The sequence below is a fragment of the Anomaloglossus baeobatrachus genome, chromosome 5 (genome assembly GCF_048569485.1).
Source record: "Anomaloglossus baeobatrachus isolate aAnoBae1 chromosome 5, aAnoBae1.hap1, whole genome shotgun sequence".
Classification (NCBI taxonomy): domain Eukaryota; kingdom Metazoa; phylum Chordata; class Amphibia; order Anura; family Aromobatidae; genus Anomaloglossus; species Anomaloglossus baeobatrachus.
The window spans coordinates 599,358,152-599,384,851 of NC_134357.1; the positions used below are offsets into that span (position 1 = coordinate 599,358,152).

Sequence of the window (26,700 nt, forward strand, 5' to 3'; positions counted from 1 at the left end):
CAAATCCCCTTCCCAAGCCTCTTTCACCAGAGCCAGGGGGCCCCGCACACGTCGCCCGTACAGGAGCTCAAACGGTGAGAATCCTGTTGAGGCCTGTGGAACCTCCCGGTAAGCAAATAACAGGTGTGGGAGATACCGCTCCCAGTCACGCCCATGGGAGTCGACCAACATCTTAAGCATCTGCTTTAAGGTGCCATTAAACCGCTCGCACAGGCCATTAGTCTGTGGATGGTACGGGCTGGCCACCAGATGTCGCACCTGGACTTGCTTACAGAGGGCCTCCATCAGCTGGGACATGAATTGGGTCCCCCGGTCAGTGAGCATTTCCTGGGGAAAACCCACTCGGGAGAAAATCTCCAGCAATGCGGTGGCCACCTTGTCAGCCCGAATGGACGACAAGGCCACTGCTTCTGGGTACCGGGTGGCATAGTCCACTACCGTCAGTATGAAGCGTTTCCCGGAGCTGCTGGGGATGGCCAGCGGGCCGACCAGATCCACAGCCACCCTCCTGAAAGGCTCATCGATGATTGGCAGAGATACTAGTGGGGCTTTGGGGTGTGGCCCCGCCTTCCCCACTCTCTGACAGGTTTCACACGAACGGCAGTAGGCAGCCACATCGGCCCCCATTTTTGGCCAGTAGAAATGCTGGTTTAACCTGGCCTTGGTCTTAGCGATCCCTAGGTGTCCGGCCATCGGAATCTCATGTGCGATCCGCAACAACTCCGTCCGGAACGGATAGGGTACCACCAACTGTCGGTCCCTGGGCCACGCCTCCGGTGAACCCTGCTGGACCGTGGCCCGGTACAGCCGTCCTTGGTCCCAGACCACTCGCTCCGGGTCCGAGTCCGAGGGAGGCTGTGCCGCCTGCTCCTTAAGAGCTTTCAGGCTGTCGTCAGCTTCTAACGCTGCCTGAAACCCCTGACTAGATGTGGCCAGAATCGACGAGACTGTCACATCTTCAGTCAGTACCCCGGGACCTGTGTCCTGGCCTCCACCTGACTCGGCTGCCACTTGGTCAGAAGGGGAAGAGCTATCGGACCTCCGGGAGGCCCCTTGGCTTCCAGCACTCCCACTGCGGGTGACAGCGGCCACAGCCGCTGCGACCGTGGGTCGTGCCTGCTCCTCCTCCGTTCCTGACCAAGTCGCCGGTTCAGGCAGACCTACCTGGCTTCCTGACACCCCGGTTGTGGGGGAACCATGCACCGAGATCTTACCTGGGAGCACTTCCGCTCCTGGACCGGCCCCAATCTCACCTGCCTGTTCCCCTCCTGCAGCAACAGAACCCCGCTGTGAAATCTCTGGGGACCCCACATTTGCTGTGGTAGCCCCCACCCCACACACTGGTCCTCCCCCTGCAGCACCCTGCTCTCTGCTTATCCCTGCAGAGGGCAGCAGATCCCAGCTCACAGGCTGATTACTTGTAGAGGCATTGTCACACCTTTCTCTGACCCCCTCCCCTGTCACAGCTGCAGCTGAGTGTGTGTCTATGGTGTCTATGCAAGCAGAAATATCAGAGTTCACTCCCTCCTCCCTTACATCATTCATAGATAACACATTAACATTGTCAGGAGTCATGTCAGTACTGGCTGAAGGTTCAGCCCTTGGGGGGGGCCCAAACTGGGAGGTTATCTGCCCCAAATCTGTCCCAAGTAGCACGTTTGCAGGGATCCGATCAGTTACCCCCACCTCCCTCACCCCTCGCCCTGCGCCCCAGTCCACATAAATGTCAGCAACAGGCAGCGCCGGGTCAGTGCCTCCAATCCCGGAGACAGCGAGGGTTTTTCCAGGGATCAAGTCTTGGGGGGACACCATCTCAGGCCGCACCAGAGTCACCTCCGAGGCGCTGTCTCGCAGTCCTATGGTCACAGACCGGCCGACGGTGACAGGTTGGAAGCTGTCCAGGGACCTACCACCACCCCCACCCACACAATACACCTTGGGCGGCCCTTGGGACGGGGACGGAGCCGGGGCCTTGGGACGCTGAGGGCACATGGCCTTGAAGTGTCCAGGTAGGTTGCACTGGTGGCACCGTCTTGGTTCCGCCACGGGCCTGGAGAGGGGAGTTGAGGGGGACACCCCCTGCAGTCTAGGGGCAGGTGGGGCAGTCGCAGAATTCATCTTACCCCCTCTCCAGGTGCTGCTGGTGGCCGCTCTCCTGGCCTCAGGGGCCCGGTTGTTGGTGTAGTCATCGGCAAGGGCAGCTGTAGCCGTGGACCCCTTTGGCTTCTGGTCTCGGATGAACTGGCGGAGATCCTCAGGGCAGTTCCACAAGAGTTGCTCCGTGATGAACAAGTCCAGGATCTCCGGTCCGGTGGAAAGCTGCAGGCCTTGGGTCCAGTGGTCGGCAGCTCGGGCAAGTGCCCGCCGGTGGTCAGCCCAGGAGTCCTTTGGTCCCTTCTGTAGGCTCCGGAACTTCTTGCGGTAGGACTCTGGAGTGAGGTTGTACTGTTGGATCAGGGCCCGCTTGATGGTGTCGTAGCCCTGATCTGCCTCAGCAGGCAAGTCCCCAAGGATATCCAGGGCCTTACCCCTTAAACGGGGGGTCAGGTATTTGGCCCACTGGTCCTTGTCCAGATGGTGCTGCAAGCAAGTCCGTTCAAAAGCAGTCAAGAAAGAGTCCAAGTCTCCATCCTTCTCCAGCACTGGGAAGTCCTCAACACGGACCTTTGGAAGTTTGGTGTCTCGAAGGTCACATGTGGCTGATGAGGGCCGGAGCTGAGCTAGCTGCAGCTGGTAGTCACGGTCTGCCTGTCGCTCTCGCTCTTCACGCGCTGCCTGCCGCTCTTGCTCCGCAGCCTCACGCTCTGCGTGCCGCTCCGCAGCCTCAGCGTCACGCGCTGCCTGCCGCTCTGCCCTGCGCTCTGCCAGGAGTTCCTTGTAGCCCTTCTGGTCTCCAGCCTGGAGAAGGGCCATAGCCATTTGAAGAAGGCTATCCGAGCCTCCCAGGCTCGGTGGAATGGCACGTGGTGATCTGCGGCACGCTGCAGAGCTAGGCGATTCACTGTCCCTTTCAGAGCGGAGGGCTGGCATCTGGCTCGTTGAGGAACCTTGGGTGAGCTCCTCCTCATCTTGTCCATAATTGCTAGGTTGTGCAATGTCCTCTGCAGAGCTGTTTTCTGGCGTCGAGCTCCTGGAGGACTCGTGGGCAACCTCCTCATTACTGCCCACAGCACCGTCCTCCCTCTCTTCGGCTCCTGCCTTAGCATTGGCCAGTTGCATAGCTCTGCTCCTGGTGCCATCAGCCATTCTTGCAGACTTTTGATCACTGACACAGAACTGACACCTGATGCCTCCACACACCTTACAGTATCTGCACTCTGACACTCTAGTGTTGAGCTGGTCTGAAGACCCCAGCAGCCACAGCTGCTGCAGGCAGTCTTTAGTGTCTGGGAGTATGGGTCTCACACTCACACACACTATTATCTCGATCCCACCGCTATGCCACCAATATGTCACAAACCACCGGGGGGGGTCACTCAGAAATCCCCCGCGCTGGCTACCAGTACGTCACAATCGGGGGGTAACAAGTGGGGGTCACCCCTCCTTTATACCTCCCGACCGACAGACAGAGCACGTGACGCGCTCTCTAGCGCCCCTCTTATAGTCAGGCCAATTATGGAATTGCCCGACAATAAGCAAGGAGGCCGCTATACTACTTATGCCGATTATTGAAGGGTCCCCGGTGAGAGTAAGGTATATATTCCCCCGACCTCCGCGGGCGGAATATATAAAATCTCCCCGAATCTCACTGGCCTCCCCACAATAATCCTTGGCACAATTCGCTGCCACCAACCGATTTACGGTAACTATTAGCCGAACACACAGACGTGGGATTCAAGATCGAGATAACAGAACAGCCCAAGATTAATTATATAATTTAATCAGCCTAAAGCACACTAGAAACTACAATATATACAATAGGGAATCTACAGAATATACATATGTCAGAGTACAGTTACAATCAAAGCATGGGTTACAAACAGGCATGCACAGTTCCAGCAGTTACCTTGTTGCGTCTGGCCACAGGGGGGCGCTGTACCCAGGTTTCTAGGATCCTTCCCACAGATGTTTCCTACACGTGCCCCCAGCGAAAGAACACTGGAAAATGGCCGAAGTAGGGTTATCAACCTGGACAAATCCAGGTCCCCTCCTACCTTCGTGACCTCACAGGGAGCACTGCTCCACCCCTGGCTTGAGTTATGGACAATATCCCAACATGGAATATGGGCCATAACTTTGCCTGGGAGCGTCGTAGGCGGACGCCAATGCTCTCATTGTGACAGTTATGAATTTAGCTACAGAACGAGGGGACTCATGACCTGTCTGCCAGTTCCCCATTGGCTGATATCACGCCTGGGGCATTTCCCAATGTCCTGCTCCCATAAAAAGGGTGTGCCGGCATCGTCCGCATGCGGAGACACCATTTTTATGGTTGCCATATTTATCGGAAATATGGCTTGCGAGATATGAACCATTTTTTACTGGAGTCGTTCTGTCTGGCTAGTTCCATAGCCTTATAATGAGATACAACTCTTGTTACAGGGTGACGGCAGGGAGTCATCCTGTGTCCATTGTTCCCACACCACCTCATCTCCATATCACAGGAGATGGCCATGGGATTTGTTGCTAAACCAGTTGTGTGAAGGAAAGGGGGGGTGACACCAGGAGAGGGCTTCCTGACATACTTGAATATCATGATTTATCGTCATATCTCCGGATTTACCTCACAGGGCGTTTCTGTGCAGTATATGGGGTCGTGCGTTGTTTCTGTGCAGTATATGGGGGTCGTGCTGCGTTTCTGTGGAGTATATGGGGCGTTTCTGTGCAGTATATGGGGTCGTGCTGCGTTTCTGTGCAGTATATGGGGTCGTGCTGCGTTTCTGTGGAGTATATGGGGTCGTGCTGCGTTTCTGTGGAGTATATGGGGTCGTGCGTTGTTTTTGTGCAGTATATGGGGTCATGCTGCGTTTCTGTGGAGTATATGGGGGTCGTGCTGCGTTTCTGTGCAGTATATGGGGTCGTGCTGCGTTTCTGTGGAGTATATGGGGCGTTTCTGTGCAGTATATGGGGTCGTGCGTTGTTTCTGTGCAGTATATGGGGTCGTGCTGCGTTTCTGTGGAGTATATGGGGCGTTTCTGTGCAGTATATGGGGTCGTGCTGCGTTTCTGTGGCGTATATGGGGCGTTTCTGTGCAGTATATGGGGTCGTGCGTTGTTTCTGTGCAGTATATGGGGGTCGTGCTGCGTTTCTGTGGAGTATATGGGGCGTTTCTGTGCAGTATATGGGGTCGTGCTGCGTTTCTGTGGCGTATATGGGGTCGTGCGTTGTTTTTGTGCAGTATATGGGGTCGTGCTGCGTTTCTGTGGAGTATATGGGGCGTTTCTGTGCAGTATATGGGGTCGTGCTGCGTTTCTGTGGCGTATATGGGGTCGTGGGTTGTTTTTGTGCAGTATATGGGGTCGTGCTGCGTTTCTGTGGCGTATATGGGGCGTTTCTGTGCAGTATATGGGGGTCGTGCTGCGTTTCTGTGGAGTATATGGGGTCGTGCGTTGTTTCTCTGCAGTATATGGGGTCGTGCTGCGTTTCTGTGGAGTATATGGGGTCGTGCTGTGTTTCTGTGGAGTATATGGGGTCGTGCTGCGTTTCTGTGGAGTATATGGGGTCGTGCGTTGTTTCTGTGCAGTATATGGGGTCGTGCTGCGTTTCTGTGGAGTATATAGGGGTCGTGCTGCGTTTCTGTGCAGTATATGGGGGTCGTGCTGCGTTTCTGTGGAGTATATGGGGGTCGTGCTGCGTTTCTGTGCAGTATATGGGGTCGTGCTGCGTTTCTGTGGCGTATATGGGGCGTTTCTGTGCAGTATATGGGGTCGTGCGTTGTTTCTGTGCAGTATATGGGGTCGTGCGTTGTTTCTGTGCAGTATATGGGGTCGTGCGTTGTTTCTGTGCAGTATATGGGGTCGTGCGTTGTTTCTGTGCAGTATATGGGGTCGTGCGTTGTTTCTGTGCAGTATATGGGGTCGTGCTGCGTTTCTGTGGAGTATATGGGGTCGTGCTGCGTTTCTGTGCAGTATATGGGGTCGTGCTGCGTTTCTGTGCAGTATATGGGGACGTGCTGCGTTTCTGTGGAGTATATGGGGGTCGTGCTGCGTTTCTGTGCAGTATATGGGGGTCGTGCTGCGTTTCTGTGGAGTATATGGGGGTCGTGCTGCGTTTCTGTGGCGTATATGGGGCGTTTCTGTGGAGTATACGGGGTCGTGCATTGTTTCTGTGCAGTATATGGGGTCGTGCTGCGTTTCTGTGGAGTATATGGGGCGTTTCTGTGCAGCATATGGCGTCGTGCTGCGTTTCTGTGGAGTATATGGGGCATTTCTGTGCAGTATATGGGGGTCGTGCTGCGTTTCTGTGGAGTATATGGGGCGTTTCTGTGCAGCATATGGCGTCGTGCTGCGTTTCTGTGGCGTATATGGGGTCGTGGGTTGTTTTTGTGCAGTATATGGGGTCGTGCTGCGTTTCTGTGGCGTATATGGGGCGTTTCTGTGCAGTATATAGGGGTCCTGTGACTTGTGACGTCATCCAGCTGACATGATGCTCGCTGTGGTCTCCAGTCGGTGACCGTCCATCATCTGCTCGTCTTCTGCTTCCTCTCCTGAGGAGGTAGACAGCTTCCTCTACCAATATGGCCGCCACTTATGTCACATGGTCTAATAGCCAACCAGATTCCACCCTTGTGCATAAATCCACCAATCGTGAAGAAGAGCGGAGCACGGGCGGTTAGGCTGCGACAACACGTGGCTGCTCCGCTCACCGCGACGGCCAAATGACAGGCGACTTTATTTCACGCTTGTGCTGCCATTGGCCATCCGAGCGGTGGGCGGAGCAGCTTGTGGCCGCGCCCTTATAGTGTAGTATGTGATGTCACGGCCGCAAAAGGCGTGTACTCACCTGTGATTGGTGGGCTTCAGAATCCATGACCCAATTACCGGGGAGGAGAGGCAGCAGGGCGGTGACGCGCAGTCAGCTGTTGTCTGTTTACTGCGGATGTGGAGGGAGCCGGGGTCCGAGAGGAGCTCAGGCTGGAGCTGACGAGATGGAGCCGAGCAGCGGAGCGGGCGGAGCGGCGGACGGGAGCGGCGACATCTGCTGCCTGTCCTACAACCAGGACTGCACGTATGTGCCGGGAGGGGCCGGCGGGCGGGACCATTACTGGGGGGGCTGGGGCGAGACCATCTGTACAGAGGGGGCAGTGCCATTGCTACAGAGGGGTAACAGGGGCGGGACCATTACTGGGGGGGGCTGGGGCGAGACCATCTGTACAGAGGGGGCAGTGCCATTACTACTGAGGGGTAACAGGGGCGGAACCATTACTGGGGGGGCTGGGGCGAGACCATCTGTACAGAGGGGGCAGTGCCTTTACTAGAGAGGGGTAACAGGGGCGGGACCATTACTACAGAGGGGTAACCAGGGCAGAACCATTACTAGAGAGGGGTAACCGGGGCAGAACCATTACTACTGAGGGGTAACAGGGGAAGAACCATTACTAGAGAGGGGTAACCGGGGCAGAACCATTACTAGAGAGGGGTAACCGGGGCAGAACCATTACTAGAGAGGGGTAACCGGGGCAGAACCATTACTAGAGAGGGGTAACCGGGGCAGAGCCATTACTAGAGAGGGGTAACCGGGGCAGAACCATTACTAGAGAGGGGTAACCGGGGCAGAACCATTACTAGAGAGGGGTAACCGGGGCAGAGCCATTACTAGAGAGGGGTAACCGGGGCAGAACCATTACTAGAGAGGGGTAACCGGGGCAGAACCATTACTAGAGAGGGGTAACCGGGGCAGAACCATTACTAGAGAGGGGTAACCGGGGCAGAACCATTACTAGAGAGGGGTAACCGGGGCAGAACCATTACTAGAGAGGGGTAACCGGGGCAGAACCATTACTAGAGAGGGGTAACCGGGGCAGAACCATTACTAGAGAGGGGTAACCGGGGCAGAACCATTACTAGAGAGGGGTAACCGGGGCAGAACCATTACTAGAGAGGGGTAACCGGGGCAGAACCATTACTAGAGAGGGGTAACCGGGGCAGAACCATTACTAGAGAGGGGTAACCGGGGCAGAACCATTACTAGAGAGGGGTAACCGGGGCAGAACCATTACTAGAGAGGGGTAACCGGGGCAGAACCATTACTACAGAGGGGTAACCGGGGCAGAGCCATTACTAGAGAGGGGTAACCGGGGCAGAGCCATTACTAGAGAGGGGTAACCGGGGCAGAGCCATTACTAGAGAGGGGTAACCGGGGCAGAGCCATTACTAGAGAGGGGTAACCGGGGCAGAGCCATTACTAGAGAGGGGTAACCGGGGCAGAGCCATTACTAGAGAGGGGTAACCGGGGCAGAGCCATTACTAGAGAGGGGTAACCGGGGCAGAACCATTACTAGAGAGGGGTAACCGGGGCAGAACCATTACTAGAGAGGGGTAACCGGGGCAGAACCATTACTAGAGAGGGGTAACCGGGGCAGAACCATTACTAGAGAGGGGTAACCGGGGCAGAACCATTACTAGAGAGGGGTAACCGGGGCAGAACCATTACTAGAGAGGGGTAACCGGGGCAGAACCATTACTAGAGAGGGGTAACCGGGGCAGAACCATTACTAGAGAGGGGTAACCGGGGCAGAACCATTACTAGAGAGGGGTAACCGGGGCAGAACCATTACTAGAGAGGGGTAACCGGGGCAGAACCATTACTAGAGAGGGGTAACCGGGGCAGAACCATTACTAGAGAGGGGTAACCGGGGCAGAACCATTACTAGAGAGGGGTAACCGGGGCAGAACCATTACTAGAGAGGGGTAACCGGGGCAGAACCATTACTAGAGAGGGGTAACAGGGGAAGAACCATTACTAGAGAGGGGTAACAGGGGCAGAGCCATTACTAGAGAGGGGTAACCGGGGCAGAGCCATTACTAGAGAGGGGTAACCGGGGCAGAGCCATTACTAGAGAGGGGTAACCGGGGCAGAGCCATTACTAGAGAGGGGTAACCGGGGCAGAGCCATTACTAGAGAGGGGTAACCGGGGCAGAGCCATTACTAGAGAGGGGTAACCGGGGCAGAGCCATTACTAGAGAGGGGTAACTGGGGCAGAGCCATTACTAGAGAGGGGTAACCGGGGTGGAGCCATCTGTACAGAGGGGGCAGTGCCATTACTACAGAGGGGTAACAGGGGAAGAACCATTACTACAGAGGGGTAACAGGGGCGGAACCATCTGTACAGAGAGGGCAGTGCCATTACTACTGATGGGTAACAGGGGCGGGACCATTACTACAGAGGGGTAACAGGGGCGGAACCATCTGTACAGAGGGGGAAGTGCCATTACTAGACAGGGGTAACAGGGAAAGAACCATTACTACATAGGGGGCGGTGCCATTACTACAGAGGGGTAACCAGGGCAGAACCATTACTAGAGAGGGGTAACCGGGGAAGAACCATTACTAGAGAGGGGTAACCGGGGCAGAGCCATTACTAGAGAGGGGTAACCGGGGCAGAGCCATTACTAGAGAGGGGTAACCGGGGCAGAGCCATTACTAGAGAGGGGTAACCGGGGCAGAGCCATTACTAGAGAGGGGTAACCGGGGCAGAGCCATTACTAGAGAGGGGTAACCGGGGCAGAGCCATTACTAGAGAGGGGTAACCGGGGCAGAGCCATTACTAGAGAGGGGTAACCGGGGCAGAGCCATTACTACTGAGGGGTAACAGGGGAAGAACCATTACTAGAGAGGGGTAACCGGGGCAGAACCATTACTAGAGAGGGGTAACCGGGGCAGAACCATTACTAGAGAGGGGTAACCGGGGCAGAACCATTACTAGAGAGGGGTAACCGGGGCAGAACCATTACTAGAGAGGGGTAACCGGGGCAGAACCATTACTAGAGAGGGGTAACCGGGGCAGAACCATTACTAGAGAGGGGTAACCGGGGCAGAACCATTACTAGAGAGGGGTAACCGGGGCAGAACCATTACTAGAGAGGGGTAACCGGGGCAGAACCATTACTAGAGAGGGGTAACCGGGGCAGAACCATTACTAGAGAGGGGTAACCGGGGCAGAACCATTACTAGAGAGGGGTAACAGGGGAAGAACCATTACTAGAGAGGGGTAACAGGGGCAGAGCCATTACTAGAGAGGGGTAACCGGGGCAGAGCCATTACTAGAGAGGGGTAACCGGGGCAGAGCCATTACTAGAGAGGGGTAACCGGGGCAGAGCCATTACTAGAGAGGGGTAACCGGGGCAGAGCCATTACTAGAGAGGGGTAACCGGGGCAGAGCCATTACTAGAGAGGGGTAACCGGGGCAGAGCCATTACTAGAGAGGGGTAACTGGGGCAGAGCCATTACTAGAGAGGGGTAACCGGGGTGGAGCCATCTGTACAGAGGGGGCAGTGCCATTACTACAGAGGGGTAACAGGGGAAGAACCATTACTACAGAGGGGTAACAGGGGCGGAACCATCTGTACAGAGAGGGCAGTGCCATTACTACTGATGGGTAACAGGGGCGGGACCATTACTACAGAGGGGTAACAGGGGCGGAACCATCTGTACAGAGGGGGAAGTGCCATTACTAGACAGGGGTAACAGGGAAAGAACCATTACTACATAGGGGGCGGTGCCATTACTACAGAGGGGTAACCAGGGCAGAACCATTACTAGAGAGGGGTAACCGGGGAAGAACCATTACTAGAGAGGGGTAACCGGGGCAGAGCCATTACTAGAGAGGGGTAACCGGGGCAGAGCCATTACTAGAGAGGGGTAACCGGGGCAGAGCCATTACTAGAGAGGGGTAACCGGGGCAGAGCCATTACTAGAGAGGGGTAACCGGGGCAGAGCCATTACTAGAGAGGGGTAACCGGGGCAGAGCCATTACTAGAGAGGGGTAACCGGGGCAGAGCCATTACTAGAGAGGGGTAACCGGGGCAGAGCCATTACTACTGAGGGGTAACAGGGGAAGAACCATTACTAGAGAGGGGTAACCGGGGCAGAACCATTACTAGAGAGGGGTAACCGGGGCAGAACCATTACTAGAGAGGGGTAACCGGGGCAGAACCATTACTAGAGAGGGGTAACCGGGGCAGAACCATTACTAGAGAGGGGTAACCGGGGCAGAACCATTACTAGAGAGGGGTAACCGGGGCAGAACCATTACTAGAGAGGGGTAACCGGGGCAGAACCATTACTAGAGAGGGGTAACCGGGGCAGAACCATTACTAGAGAGGGGTAACCGGGGCAGAACCATTACTAGAGAGGGGTAACCGGGGCAGAACCATTACTAGAGAGGGGTAACCGGGGCAGAACCATTACTAGAGAGGGGTAACCGGGGCAGAACCATTACTAGAGAGGGGTAACCGGGGCAGAACCATTACTACAGAGGGGTAACCGGGGCAGAACCATTACTACAGAGGGGTAACCGGGGCAGAACCATTACTAGAGAGGGGTAACAGGGGAAGAACCATTACTAGAGAGGGGTAACCGGGGCAGAGCCATTACTAGAGAGGGGTAACCGGGGCAGAGCCATTACTAGAGAGGGGTAACCGGGGCAGAGCCATTACTAGAGAGGGGTAACCGGGGCAGAGCCATTACTAGAGAGGGGTAACCGGGGCAGAGCCATTACTAGAGAGGGGTAACCGGGGCAGAGCCATTACTAGAGAGGGGTAACCGGGGCAGAGCCATTACTAGAGAGGGGTAACCGGGGCAGAGCCATTACTAGAGAGGGGTAACCGGGGCAGAGCCATTACTAGAGAGGGGTAACCGGGGCAGAGCCATTACTAGAGAGGGGTAACCGGGGTGGAGCCATCTGTACAGAGGGGGCAGTGCCATTACTACAGAGGGGTAACAGGGGAAGAACCATTACTACAGAGGGGTAACAGGGGCGGAACCATCTGTACAGAGAGGGCAGTGCCATTACTACTGATGGGTAACAGGGGCGGGACCATTACTACAGAGGGGTAACAGGGGCGGAACCATCTGTACAGAGGGGGAAGTGCCATTACTAGACAGGGGTAACAGGGAAAGAACCATTACTACATAGGGGGCGGTGCCATTACTACAGAGGGGTAACCAGGGCAAAACCATTACTACAGAGGGGTAACAGGGGAATAACCATTACTAGAGAGGGGTAACGGGGCGGAACCATCTGTACAGAGGGGGCAGTGTCATTACTACAGAGGGGTAACCAGGGCAGAACCATTATAACAGAGGGGTAACAGGGGCGGAACCATTACTACATAGGGGGTGGTGCCATTACTACAGAGGGGTAACCAGGGCAAAACCATTACTACAGAGGGGTAACAGGGGCGGAACCATCTGTACAGAGGGGGCAGTGTCATTACTACAGAGGGGTAACCAGGGCAGAACCATTACTACAAAGGGGACAGTGCCACTACTGGAGAGGGATAACGGGAAAAACCATTACTGGGGGGCTGGGGCGAGACCATCTGTACAGAGGGGGCAGTGCCATTACTAGAGAAGGGTAACCAGGGCAGAACCATTACTAGAGAGGGGTAACCGGGGCAGAACCATTACTAGAGAGGGGTAACCGGGGCAGAGCCATTACTAGAGAGGGGTAACCGGGGCAGAGCCATTACTAGAGAGGGGTAACCGGGGCAGAGCCATTACTAGAGAGGGGTAACCGGGGCAGAACCATTACTAGAGAGGGGTAACCGGGGCAGAGCCATTACTAGAGAGGGGTAACCGGGGCAGAGCCATTACTAGAGAGGGGTAACCGGGGCAGAGCCATTACTAGAGAGGGGTAACCGGGGCAGAGCCATTACTAGAGAGGGGTAACCGGGGCAGAGCCATTACTAGAGAGGGGTAACCGGGGCAGAGCCATTACTAGAGAGGGGTAACCGGGGCAGAGCCATTACTAGAGAGGGGTAACCGGGGCAGAGCCATTACTAGAGAGGGGTAACCGGGGCAGAGCCATTACTAGAGAGGGGTAACCGGGGCAGAGCCATTACTAGAGAGGGGTAACCGGGGCAGAGCCATTACTAGAGAGGGGTAACCGGGGCAGAGCCATTACTAGAGAGGGGTAACCGGGGCGGAGCCATCTGTACAGAGGGGGCAGTGCCATTACTACAGAGGGGTAACAGGGGAAGAACCATTACTACAGAGGGGTAACAGGGGCGGAACCATCTGTACAGAGAGGGCAGTGCCATTACTACTGATGGGTAACAGGGGCGGGACCATTACTACAGAGGGGTAACAGGGGCGGAACCATCTGTACAGAGGGGGAAGTGCCATTACTAGACAGGGGTAACAGGGAAAGAACCATTACTACATAGGGGGCGGTGCCATTACTACAGAGGGGTAACCAGGGCAAAACCATTACTACAGAGGGGTAACCAGGGCAAAACCATTACTACAGAGGGGTAACCAGGGCAGAACCATTACTACAAAGGGGACAGTGCCACTACTGGAGAGGGGTAACAGAGGAAGAACCATTACTACAGAGGAAGAACCATTACTACAGAGGGGTAACGAGTGGAACTATTACTACATAGGGGGCAGTGCCACTACTAGAGAGGGATAACGGGAAAAACCATTACTGGGGGGCTGGGGCGAGACCATCTGTACAGAGGGGGCAGTGCCATTACTAGAGAAGGGTAACCAGGGCAGAACCATTACTAGAGAGGGGTAACCGGGGCAGAGCCATTACTAGAGAGGGGTAACCGGGGCAGAGCCATTACTAGAGAGGGGTAACCGGGGCAGAGCCATTACTAGAGAGGGGTAACCGGGGCAGAGCCATTACTAGAGAGGGGTAACCGGGGCAGAGCCATTACTAGAGAGGGGTAACCGGGGCAGAGCCATTACTAGAGAGGGGTAACCGGGGCAGAGCCATTACTAGAGAGGGGTAACCGGGGCAGAGCCATTACTAGAGAGGGGTAACCGGGGCAGAGCCATTACTAGAGAGGGGTAACCGGGGCAGAGCCATTACTAGAGAGGGGTAACCGGGGCAGAGCCATTACTAGAGAGGGGTAACCGGGGCAGAGCCATTACTAGAGAGGGGTAACCGGGGCAGAGCCATTACTAGAGAGGGGTAACCGGGGCAGAGCCATTACTAGAGAGGGGTAACCGGGGCAGAGCCATTACTAGAGAGGGGTAACCGGGGCAGAGCCATTACTAGAGAGGGGTAACCGGGGTGGAGCCATCTGTACAGAGGGGGCAGTGCCATTACTACAGAGGGGTAACAGGGGAAGAACCATTACTACAGAGGGGTAACAGGGGCGGAACCATCTGTACAGAGAGGGCAGTGCCATTACTACTGATGGGTAACAGGGGCGGGACCATTACTACAGAGGGGTAACAGGGGCGGAACCATCTGTACAGAGGGGGAAGTGCCATTACTAGACAGGGGTAACAGGGAAAGAACCATTACTACATAGGGGGCGGTGCCATTACTACAGAGGGGTAACCAGGGCAAAACCATTACTACAGAGGGGTAACAGGGGAATAACCATTACTAGAGAGGGGTAACGGGGCGGAACCATCTGTACAGAGGGGGCAGTGTCATTACTACAGAGGGGTAACCAGGGCAGAACCATTATAACAGAGGGGTAACAGGGGCGGAACCATTACTACATAGGGGGTGGTGCCATTACTACAGAGGGGTAACCAGGGCAAAACCATTACTACAGAGGGGTAACAGGGGCGGAACCATCTGTACAGAGGGGGCAGTGTCATTACTACAGAGGGGTAACCAGGGCAGAACCATTACTACAAAGGGGACAGTGCCACTACTGGAGAGGGATAACGGGAAAAACCATTACTGGGGGGCTGGGGCGAGACCATCTGTACAGAGGGGGCAGTGCCATTACTAGAGAAGGGTAACCAGGGCAGAACCATTACTAGAGAGGGGTAACCGGGGCAGAACCATTACTAGAGAGGGGTAACCGGGGCAGAGCCATTACTAGAGAGGGGTAACCGGGGCAGAGCCATTACTAGAGAGGGGTAACCGGGGCAGAGCCATTACTAGAGAGGGGTAACCGGGGCAGAACCATTACTAGAGAGGGGTAACCGGGGCAGAGCCATTACTAGAGAGGGGTAACCGGGGCAGAGCCATTACTAGAGAGGGGTAACCGGGGCAGAGCCATTACTAGAGAGGGGTAACCGGGGCAGAGCCATTACTAGAGAGGGGTAACCGGGGCAGAGCCATTACTAGAGAGGGGTAACCGGGGCAGAGCCATTACTAGAGAGGGGTAACCGGGGCAGAGCCATTACTAGAGAGGGGTAACCGGGGCAGAGCCATTACTAGAGAGGGGTAACCGGGGCAGAGCCATTACTAGAGAGGGGTAACCGGGGCAGAGCCATTACTAGAGAGGGGTAACCGGGGCAGAGCCATTACTAGAGAGGGGTAACCGGGGCAGAGCCATTACTAGAGAGGGGTAACCGGGGCAGAGCCATTACTAGAGAGGGGTAACCGGGGCAGAGCCATTACTAGAGAGGGGTAACCGGGGCAGAGCCATTACTAGAGAGGGGTAACCGGGGCAGAGCCATTACTAGAGAGGGGTAACCGGGGCAGAGCCATTACTAGAGAGGGGTAACCGGGGCAGAGCCATTACTAGAGAGGGGTAACCGGGGCAGAGCCATTACTAGAGAGGGGTAACCGGGGCAGAGCCATTACTACTGAGGGGTAACAGGGGAAGAACCATTACTAGAGAGGGGTAACCGGGGCAGAACCATTACTAGAGAGGGGTAACCGGGGCAGAACCATTACTAGAGAGGGGTAACCGGGGCAGAACCATTACTAGAGAGGGGTAACCGGGGCAGAACCATTACTAGAGAGGGGTAACCGGGGCAGAACCATTACTAGAGAGGGGTAACCGGGGCAGAACCATTACTAGAGAGGGGTAACCGGGGCAGAACCATTACTAGAGAGGGGTAACCGGGGCAGAACCATTACTAGAGAGGGGTAACCGGGGCAGAACCATTACTAGAGAGGGGTAACCGGGGCAGAACCATTACTAGAGAGGGGTAACCGGGGCAGAACCATTACTAGAGAGGGGTAACCGGGGCAGAACCATTACTAGAGAGGGGTAACCGGGGCAGAACCATTACTACAGAGGGGTAACCGGGGCAGAACCATTACTACAGAGGGGTAACCGGGGCAGAACCATTACTAGAGAGGGGTAACAGGGGAAGAACCATTACTAGAGAGGGGTAACCGGGGCAGAGCCATTACTAGAGAGGGGTAACCGGGGCAGAGCCATTACTAGAGAGGGGTAACCGGGGCAGAGCCATTACTAGAGAGGGGTAACCGGGGCAGAGCCATTACTAGAGAGGGGTAACCGGGGCAGAGCCATTACTAGAGAGGGGTAACCGGGGCAGAGCCATTACTAGAGAGGGGTAACCGGGGCAGAGCCATTACTAGAGAGGGGTAACCGGGGCAGAGCCATTACTAGAGAGGGGTAACCGGGGCAGAGCCATTACTAGAGAGGGGTAACCGGGGCAGAGCCATTACTAGAGAGGGGTAACCGGGGCAGAGCCATCTGTACAGAGGGGGCAGTGCCATTACTACAGAGGGGTAACAGGGGAAGAACCATTACTACAGAGGGGTAACAGGGGCGGAACCATCTGTACAGAGAGGGCAGTGCCATTACTACTGATGGGTAACAGGGGCGGGACCATTACTACAGAGGGGTAACAGGGGCGGAACCATCTGTACAGAGGGGGAAGTGCCATTACTAGACAGGGGTAACAGGGAAAGAACCATTACTACATAGGGGGCGGTGCCATTACTACAGAGGGGTAACCAGGGCAAAACCATTACTACAGAGGGGTAACAGGGGAATAACCATTACTAGAGAGGGGTAACGGGGCGGAACCATCTGTACAGAGGGGGCAGTGTCATTACTACAGAGGGGTAACCAGGGCAGAACCATTATAACAGAGGGGTAACAGGGGCGGAACCATTACTACATAGGGGGTGGTGCCATTACTACAGAGGGGTAACCAGGGCAAAACCATTACTACAGAGGGGTAACAGGGGCGGAACCATCTGTACAGAGGGGGCAGTGTCATTACTACAGAGGGGTAACCAGGGCAGAACCATTACTACAAAGGGGACAGTGCCACTACTGGAGAGGGATAACGGGAAAAACCATTACTGGGGGGCTGGGGCGAGACCATCTGTACAGAGGGGGCAGTGCCATTACTAGAGAAGGGTAACCAGGGCAGAACCATTACTAGAGAGGGGTAACCGGGGCAGAACCATTACTAGAGAGGGGTAACCGGGGCAGAGCCATTACTAGAGAGGGGTAACCGGGGCAGAGCCATTACTAGAGAGGGGTAACCGGGGCAGAGCCATTACTAGAGAGGGGTAACCGGGGCAGAACCATTACTAGAGAGGGGTAACCGGGGCAGAGCCATTACTAGAGAGGGGTAACCGGGGCAGAGCCATTACTAGAGAGGGGTAACCGGGGCAGAGCCATTACTAGAGAGGGGTAACCGGGGCAGAGCCATTACTAGAGAGGGGTAACCGGGGCAGAGCCATTACTAGAGAGGGGTAACCGGGGCAGAGCCATTACTAGAGAGGGGTAACCGGGGCAGAGCCATTACTAGAGAGGGGTAACCGGGGCAGAGCCATTACTAGAGAGGGGTAACCGGGGCAGAGCCATTACTAGAGAGGGGTAACCGGGGCAGAGCCATTACTAGAGAGGGGTAACCGGGGCAGAGCCATTACTAGAGAGGGGTAACCGGGGCAGAGCCATTACTAGAGAGGGGTAACCGGGGCAGAGCCATTACTAGAGAGGGGTAACCGGGGCGGAGCCATCTGTACAGAGGGGGCAGTGCCATTACTACAGAGGGGTAACAGGGGAAGAACCATTACTACAGAGGGGTAACAGGGGCGGAACCATCTGTACAGAGAGGGCAGTGCCATTACTACTGATGGGTAACAGGGGCGGGACCATTACTACAGAGGGGTAACAGGGGCGGAACCATCTGTACAGAGGGGGAAGTGCCATTACTAGACAGGGGTAACAGGGAAAGAACCATTACTACATAGGGGGCGGTGCCATTACTACAGAGGGGTAACCAGGGCAAAACCATTACTACAGAGGGGTAACCAGGGCAAAACCATTACTACAGAGGGGTAACCAGGGCAGAACCATTACTACAAAGGGGACAGTGCCACTACTGGAGAGGGGTAACAGAGGAAGAACCATTACTACAGAGGAAGAACCATTACTACAGAGGGGTAACGAGTGGAACTATTACTACATAGGGGGCAGTGCCACTACTAGAGAGGGATAACGGGAAAAACCATTACTGGGGGGCTGGGGCGAGACCATCTGTACAGAGGGGGCAGTGCCATTACTAGAGAAGGGTAACCAGGGCAGAACCATTACTAGAGAGGGGTAACCGGGGCAGAGCCATTACTAGAGAGGGGTAACCGGGGCAGAGCCATTACTAGAGAGGGGTAACCGGGGCAGAGCCATTACTAGAGAGGGGTAACCGGGGCAGAGCCATTACTAGAGAGGGGTAACCGGGGCAGAGCCATTACTAGAGAGGGGTAACCGGGGCAGAGCCATTACTAGAGAGGGGTAACCGGGGCAGAGCCATTACTAGAGAGGGGTAACCGGGGCAGAGCCATTACTAGAGAGGGGTAACCGGGGCAGAGCCATTACTAGAGAGGGGTAACCGGGGCAGAGCCATTACTAGAGAGGGGTAACCGGGGCAGAGCCATTACTAGAGAGGGGTAACCGGGGCAGAGCCATTACTAGAGAGGGGTAACCGGGGCAGAGCCATTACTAGAGAGGGGTAACCGGGGCAGAGCCATTACTAGAGAGGGGTAACCGGGGCAGAGCCATTACTAGAGAGGGGTAACCGGGGCAGAGCCATTACTAGAGAGGGGTAACCGGGGTGGAGCCATCTGTACAGAGGGGGCAGTGCCATTACTACAGAGGGGTAACAGGGGAAGAACCATTACTACAGAGGGGTAACAGGGGCGGAACCATCTGTACAGAGAGGGCAGTGCCATTACTACTGATGGGTAACAGGGGCGGGACCATTACTACAGAGGGGTAACAGGGGCGGAACCATCTGTACAGAGGGGGAAGTGCCATTACTAGACAGGGGTAACAGGGAAAGAACCATTACTACATAGGGGGCGGTGCCATTACTACAGAGGGGTAACCAGGGCAAAACCATTACTACAGAGGGGTAACAGGGGAATAACCATTACTAGAGAGGGGTAACGGGGCGGAACCATCTGTACAGAGGGGGCAGTGTCATTACTACAGAGGGGTAACCAGGGCAGAACCATTATAACAGAGGGGTAACAGGGGCGGAACCATTACTACATAGGGGGTGGTGCCATTACTACAGAGGGGTAACCAGGGCAAAACCATTACTACAGAGGGGTAACAGGGGCGGAACCATCTGTACAGAGGGGGCAGTGTCATTACTACAGAGGGGTAACCAGGGCAGAACCATTACTACAAAGGGGACAGTGCCACTACTGGAGAGGGATAACGGGAAAAACCATTACTGGGGGGCTGGGGCGAGACCATCTGTACAGAGGGGGCAGTGCCATTACTAGAGAAGGGTAACCAGGGCAGAACCATTACTAGAGAGGGGTAACCGGGGCAGAACCATTACTAGAGAGGGGTAACCGGGGCAGAGCCATTACTAGAGAGGGGTAACCGGGGCAGAGCCATTACTAGAGAGGGGTAACCGGGGCAGAGCCATTACTAGAGAGGGGTAACCGGGGCAGAGCCATTACTAGAGAGGGGTAACCGGGGCAGAGCCATTACTAGAGAGGGGTAACCGGGGCAGAGCCATTACTAGAGAGGGGTAACCGGGGCAGAGCCATTACTAGAGAGGGGTAACCGGGGCAGAGCCATTACTAGAGAGGGGTAACCGGGGCAGAGCCATTACTAGAGAGGGGTAACCGGGGCAGAGCCATTACTAGAGAGGGGTAACCGGGGCAGAGCCATTACTAGAGAGGGGTAACCGGGGCAGAGCCATTACTAGAGAGGGGTAACCGGGGCAGAGCCATTACTAGAGAGGGGTAACCGGGGCAGAGCCATTACTAGAGAGGGGTAACCGGGGCAGAGCCATTACTAGAGAGGGGTAACCGGGGCAGAGCCATTACTAGAGAGGGGTAACCGGGGCAGAGCCATTACTAGAGAGGGGTAACCGGGGCAGAGCCATTACTAGAGAGGGGTAACCGGGGCGGAGCCATCTGTACAGAGGGGGCAGTGCCATTACTACAGAGGGGTAACAGGGGAAGAACCATTACTACAGAGGGGTAACAGGGGCGGAACCATCTGTACAGAGAGGGCAGTGCCATTACTACTGATGGGTAACAGGGGCGGGACCATTACTACAGAGGGGTAACAGGGGCGGAACCATCTGTACAGAGGGGGAAGTGCCATTACTAGACAGGGGTAACAGGGAAAGAACCATTACTACATAGGGGGCGGTGCCATTACTACAGAGGGGTAACCAGGGCAAAACCATTACTACAGAGGGGTAACCAGGGCAAAACCATTACTACAGAGGGGTAACCAGGGCAGAACCATTACTACAAAGGGGACAGTGCCACTACTGGAGAGGGGTAACAGAGGAAGAACCATTACTACAGAGGAAGAACCATTACTACAGAGGGGTAACGAGTGGAACTATTACTACATAGGGGGCAGTGCCACTACTAGAGAGGGATAACGGGAAAAACCATTACTGGGGGGCTGGGGCGAGACCATCTGTACAGAGGGGGCAGTGCCATTACTAGAGAAGGGTAACCAGGGCAGAACCATTACTAGAGAGGGGTAACCGGGGCAGAGCCATTACTAGAGAGGGGTAACCGGGGCAGAGCCATTACTAGAGAGGGGTAACCGGGGCAGAGCCATTACTAGAGAGGGGTAACCGGGGCAGAGCCATTACTAGAGAGGGGTAACCGGGGCAGAGCCATTACTAGAGAGGGGTAACCGGGGCAGAGCCATTACTAGAGAGGGGTAACCGGGGCAGAGCCATTACTAGAGAGGGGTAACCGGGGCAGAGCCATTACTAGAGAGGGGTAACCGGGGCAGAGCCATTACTAGAGAGGGGTAACCGGGGCAGAGCCATTACTAGAGAGGGGTAACCGGGGCAGAGCCATTACTAGAGAGGGGTAACCGGGGCAGAGCCATTACTAGAGAGGGGTAACCGGGGCAGAGCCATTACTAGAGAGGGGTAACCGGGGCAGAGCCATTACTAGAGAGGGGTAACCGGGTGTGACGGGGTGTACAGCAGAGCAAGGAGAGACAACAGGCCGAGGAACGATCCAACAGGTTTATTCACAAGAACACTGGAACAGCACACGATAAGTCCAAATAAAACAGATTCGGGGGCACCTCCCGATAATCCAAAGTGCCAGATCACAACGTAGTAGTCCTTTTCAGAGTCCCAGAAATCCCACACAATCCACTGGACGGCGAGGTCTGTCCGCAGATTCAGATCTCGCTCCCTTCCTCTTCAAAAACTCAACTCCCAACTGCATTTAGAAACAGGAGTGAATTGTTTGAGCTCGTGGGCCCGCCCCTCAAGGGTAGGGGTCTATGCAATGGTTGGGCCCACTAGAAGATTCTAGAAGGTTGGCTCCGAGATGTCTACAGGTTTGTGTAGTTGGCGTTATCCACTGCTTACGAAACAATGAGAAGTTCCCCTGGCTGTGTGGACAAGAGATAATTGCATTATGGGCCCAGAGACACAAGAGATGGGGGAAGGTATGGTTACTTACATCCCAAGACATTTCAAAGTGTTCAGTAAGTACAACCAAAGGAAAGTGACATCACATCCTGACATAGTATTACAGCAAATACAGTGAGAAGGTAACATACATCACATGGCATCTTATACAAGAAATATGGGATGGAGAAAAGCACATACATCATGACAATTCCTTCCCCTCCCAACTTGTGTACGTACTAGGGACCTCTACAGGTCGCTGGTTAAGTACACACAGGCAGAGCGTTACTTACATGTGGCTTCATGCAGCCACGAATTGGCATCGTAGCTCTCCCACATCATTGCCCAGGAGAACAGCTGCAGGCAGACCACCCATCACCCCAACCACACATCGCCGGACCCCAAAACCAAAGCTCAGATCCACAGTGGCTGTGGGAATAGTCCTCCATTGTCCACCAGCCAGTTCAATGACAATCCCAGGTCCTCTATGGATTGCCTCAGGCCGAACCACTCGGGGATCAGCCAGTGTGAGGAAAGCACCCGAGTCACAAAATCCAACAAGTCTCTGTCCATCCAGCACAACCTCCTGCAAGTGCTTACCTCGATGAGCAGAAGTCGTCATAACTGCAGGTCGCACCCCGTAAACTCCTGGTGGTGCAACATGGGGGGCTGAGTCACTAGGCCAGTCCTCACAGAGCGGTGCCACATCTTCCTCCATGGCGCTGGGCTGTAAATAATTAACAATCCGATTGGGCGCAGGATCAGTCCACATTTGAACAGCTGGGCAGGAGACTTGCCGATGCCCTGGCTGTCCACATTGATAGCATCTGAGCTGGGTCTCCCTCCATCCAAGGCGTCCTCTTGGGTAAGGGGTAGGGGAACTTGGAGGCCGGCTCCCACCTGAAGGTGCTGTAGGGGTTTGAGGATGATTCCTCCATGGCCTGGCTGGGCATGAGGCCTGCAAATGCCCGGGATGCCTACAAACATAACACCTGCGCTCTGTTACTTCCTCTCCCCGGCGTATTCCAGAAAGTGCAGTAGAAGCAACTGGAGGCACATTAACACGGGTATCAACATGTGGTGGCTTAGAGGAACGGGGAACAATGGGGACAGAATAACTGGGGGCATCCGGTGTTGTGGAGCTGTTAGGCGTCTCTCCATCCTCCAACAGAACCCTCCACTGAGGCTTGATGGTGAGAGCCTCATCAGCGAGAGCAGCAGCTTCCTCCACTGTCGCTGGTTTTCTCTCACGCACCCATTCCCGGATCTCAGCGGGGCACTGGGCAAAGAATTGTTCTTTTAGGATGACCTGCAGGAAGGTCTCCCAAGATAAGGCCTCCTCTGCCTCCAGCCAGCGATTACATATTTGTTTGAGTCTATGAGCATATATCTTAAAAGACACTTCCCCATCACAGGCTAAAGCACGGAACTGAGTCCTGTAAGTGTCTGGGGTCACAGCATAATGTTCTAGAATAGTCTGTTTAATATCCGCATACTCACAGTTCCACCGAGGGTCCATAGCTCTATAGGCTTCAGCAGCTCCCCCCTCTAGGAGCCCAACCAGATGCCGGACACGCTCCCTGTCCGGGACTTCCATTAATCGACACTGATGCTCAAAGTCCTGGAAGAAGCCCTCAATGTCGCCTGCAGCCTCATTAAACGGCTTAAAGTCTTTGCGGGACACCCTGGGAAGTTCCCTCATGATGGGTGCTGGGGTTACAGTCTGTCTGGAACCTCTCGCGGCTTCCACAGCGAGCTGCTTATCCAGCAATGCCATCTCCTCCATCCTGCGCTCCTTCTCTTCAGCTCCACGCATGGCCTCCCTCTTATCTTCTATGGTGGCCTCATCTCCAAGCAGTGCCATCTTTTCCTTGTACCACACAACCCATTGACTTTTTTGGGTATTCACCTCCAGCTCCCGTCTTTCCTCCCTTTGCTGTGAGGATCCTTCCTCCACGTCATTTTGCGAGCAGACTCCTTCTAGCGCCTCAATCAGCTGCTCCTTGGAGAGTCCTTTGAAACGAACTCCTTCTTCACGGGCCTTTGATTGCAGGCTCCCCAAAGTCCAGGTCTTGTACTCTGCAGTGCTGGTTCCTGATGTTGAGCCATTGTCCTCCATTCCTTCTGCTCTGATCCCAGCGCTGCCAACCAGTTTGTGACGGGGTGTACAGCAGAGCAAGGAGAGACAACAGGCCGAGGAACGATCCAACAGGTTTATTCACAAGAACACTGGAACAGCACACGATAAGTCCAAATAAAACAGATTCGGGGGCACCTCCCGATAATCCAAAGTGCCAGATCACAACGTAGTAGTCCTTTTCAGAGTCCCAGAAATCCCACACAATCCACTGGACGGCGAGGTCTGTCCGCAGATTCAGATCTCGCTCCCTTCCTCTTCAAAAACTCAACTCCCAACTGCATTTAGAAACAGGAGTGAATTGTTTGAGCTCGTGGGCCCGCCCCTCAAGGGTAGGGGTCTATGCAATGGTTGGGCCCACTAGAAGATTCTAGAAGGTTGGCTCCGAGATGTCTACAGGTTTGTGTAGTTGGCGTTATCCACTGCTTACGAAACAATGAGAAGTTCCCCTGGCTGTGTGGACAAGAGATAATTGCATTATGGGCCCAGAGACACAAGAGATGGGGGAAGGTATGGTTACTTACATCCCAAGACATTTCAAAGTGTTCAGTAAGTACAACCAAAGGAAAGTGACATCACATCCTGACATAGTATTACAGCAAATACAGTGAGAAGGTAACATACATCACATGGCATCTTATACAAGAAATATGGGATGGAGAAAAGCACATACATCATGACACCGGGGCAGAGCCATTACTAGAGAGGGGTAACCGGGGCAGAGCCATTACTAGAGAGGGGTAACCGGGGCAGAGCCATTACTAGAGAGGGGTAACCGGGGCAGAGCCATTACTAGAGAGGGGTAACCGGGGCAGAGCCATTACTAGAGAGGGGTAACCGGGGCAGAGCCATTACTAGAGAGGGGTAACCGGGGCAGAGCCATTACTAGAGAGGGGTAACCGGGGCAGAGCCATTACTAGAGAGGGGTAACCGGGGCAGAGCCATTACTAGAGAGGGGTAACCGGGGCAGAGCCATTACTAGAGAGGGGTAACCGGGGCAGAGCCATTACTAGAGAGGGGTAACCGGGGCAGAGCCATTACTAGAGAGGGGTAACCGGGGCAGAGCCATTACTAGAGAGGGGTAACCGGGGCAGAGCCATTACTAGAGAGGGGTAACCGGGGCAGAGCCATTACTAGAGAGGGGTAACCGGGGCAGAGCCATTACTAGAGAGGGGTAACCGGGGCAGAGCCATTACTAGAGAGGGGTAACCGGGGCAGAGCCATTACTAGAGAGGGGTAACCGGGGCAGAGCCATTACTAGAGAGGGGTAACCGGGGCAGAGCCATTACTAGAGAGGGGTAACCGGGGCAGAGCCATTACTAGAGAGGGGTAACCGGGGCAGAGCCATTACTAGAGAGGGGTAACCGGGGCAGAGCCATTACTAGAGAGGGGTAACCGGGGCAGAGCCATTACTAGAGAGGGGTAACCGGGGCAGAGCCATTACTAGAGAGGGGTAACCGGGGCAGAGCCATTACTAGAGAGGGGTAACCGGGGCAGAGCCATTACTAGAGAGGGGTAACCGGGGCAGAGCCATTACTAGAGAGGGGTAACCGGGGCAGAGCCATTACTAGAGAGGGGTAACCGGGGCAGAGCCATTACTAGAGAGGGGTAACCGGGGCAGAGCCATTACTAGAGAGGGGTAACCGGGGCAGAGCCATTACTAGAGAGGGGTAACCGGGGCAGAGCCATTACTAGAGAGGGGTAACCGGGGCAGAGCCATTACTAGAGAGGGGTAACCGGGGCAGAGCCATTACTAGAGAGGGGTAACCGGGGCAGAGCCATTACTAGAGAGGGGTAACCGGGGCAGAGCCATTACTAGAGAGGGGTAACCGGGGCAGAGCCATTACTAGAGAGGGGTAACCGGGGCAGAGCCATTACTAGAGAGGGGTAACCGGGGCAGAGCCATCACTAGAGAGGGGTAACCGGGGCAGAGCCATCACTAGAGAGGGGTAACCGGGGCAGAGCCATCACTAGAGAGGGGTAACCGGGGCAGAGCCATCACTAGAGAGGGGTAACCGGGGCAGAGCCATCACTAGAGAGGGGTAACCGGGGCAGAGCCATCACTAGAGAGGGGTAACCGGGGCAGAGCCATCACTAGAGAGGGGTAACCGGGGCAGAGCCATCACTAGAGAGGGGTAACCGGGGCAGAGCCATCACTAGAGAGGGGTAACCGGGGCAGAGCCATCACTAGAGAGGGGTAACCGGGGCAGAGCCATCACTAGAGAGGGGTAACCGGGGCAGAGCCATTACTAGAGAGGGGTAACCGGGGCAGAGCCATTACTAGAGAGGGGTAACCGGGGCAGAGCCATTACTAGAGAGGGGTAACCGGGGCAGAGCCATTACTAGAGAGGGGTAACCGGGGCAGAGCCATTACTAGAGAGGGGTAACCGGGGCAGAGCCATTACTAGAGAGGGGTAACCGGGGCAGAGCCATTACTAGAGAGGGGTAACCGGGGCAGAGCCATTACTAGAGAGGGGTAACCGGGGCAGAGCCATTACTAGAGAGGGGTAACCGGGGCAGAGCCATTACTAGAGAGGGGTAACCGGGGCAGAGCCATTACTAGAGAGGGGTAACCGGGGCAGAGCCATTATTAGAGAGGGGTAACCGGGGCAGAGCCATTACTAGAGAGGGGTAACCGGGGCAGAGCCATTATAACAGACAGAACCATTACTAGAGAGGAGCAACAGGGGCAGAACCATTATTAGAGAGGGGTAACAGGACTGGCCCATTATCACATCAGGACCAGCCCATTAACAGGATCGGCCCATTATCACTCAGGGGAGGTACCATTATTGGGGGGGCGGTAACAGGATCTGTACATTCACATCAGGGGAGTTACAATTATTAGA

General features: G+C 55.2%; 2 protein-coding genes across 4 annotated transcripts in view; one reads left to right on the plus strand and one right to left on the minus strand.

The window, feature by feature from the left end:
- LOC142312557 (actin-related protein 2/3 complex subunit 1A-like) overlaps window positions 1–7,178 on the minus strand; it is a 253,388-nt gene extending 246,210 nt beyond the window's left edge. For both annotated transcript variants that reach the window (XM_075351544.1, XM_075351546.1), the window contains exon 1: window positions 6,943–7,178. The gene's annotated coding sequence lies outside the window, so the exon portion shown is untranslated. The remainder of the gene's footprint in view (window positions 1–6,942) is intronic.
- The window catches only part of WIPI1 (WD repeat domain, phosphoinositide interacting 1), a 66,492-nt gene continuing 46,788 nt past the window's right edge, over window positions 6,997–26,700 (plus strand). For both annotated transcript variants that reach the window (XR_012754394.1, XM_075351543.1), the window contains exon 1: window positions 6,997–7,167. Coding sequence is in view for 1 of the 2 variants with exons in the window: in XM_075351543.1 (XP_075207658.1) it covers window positions 7,088–7,167 (80 nt within the window). In the remaining variant the exon portion in view is untranslated. The remainder of the gene's footprint in view (window positions 7,168–26,700) is intronic.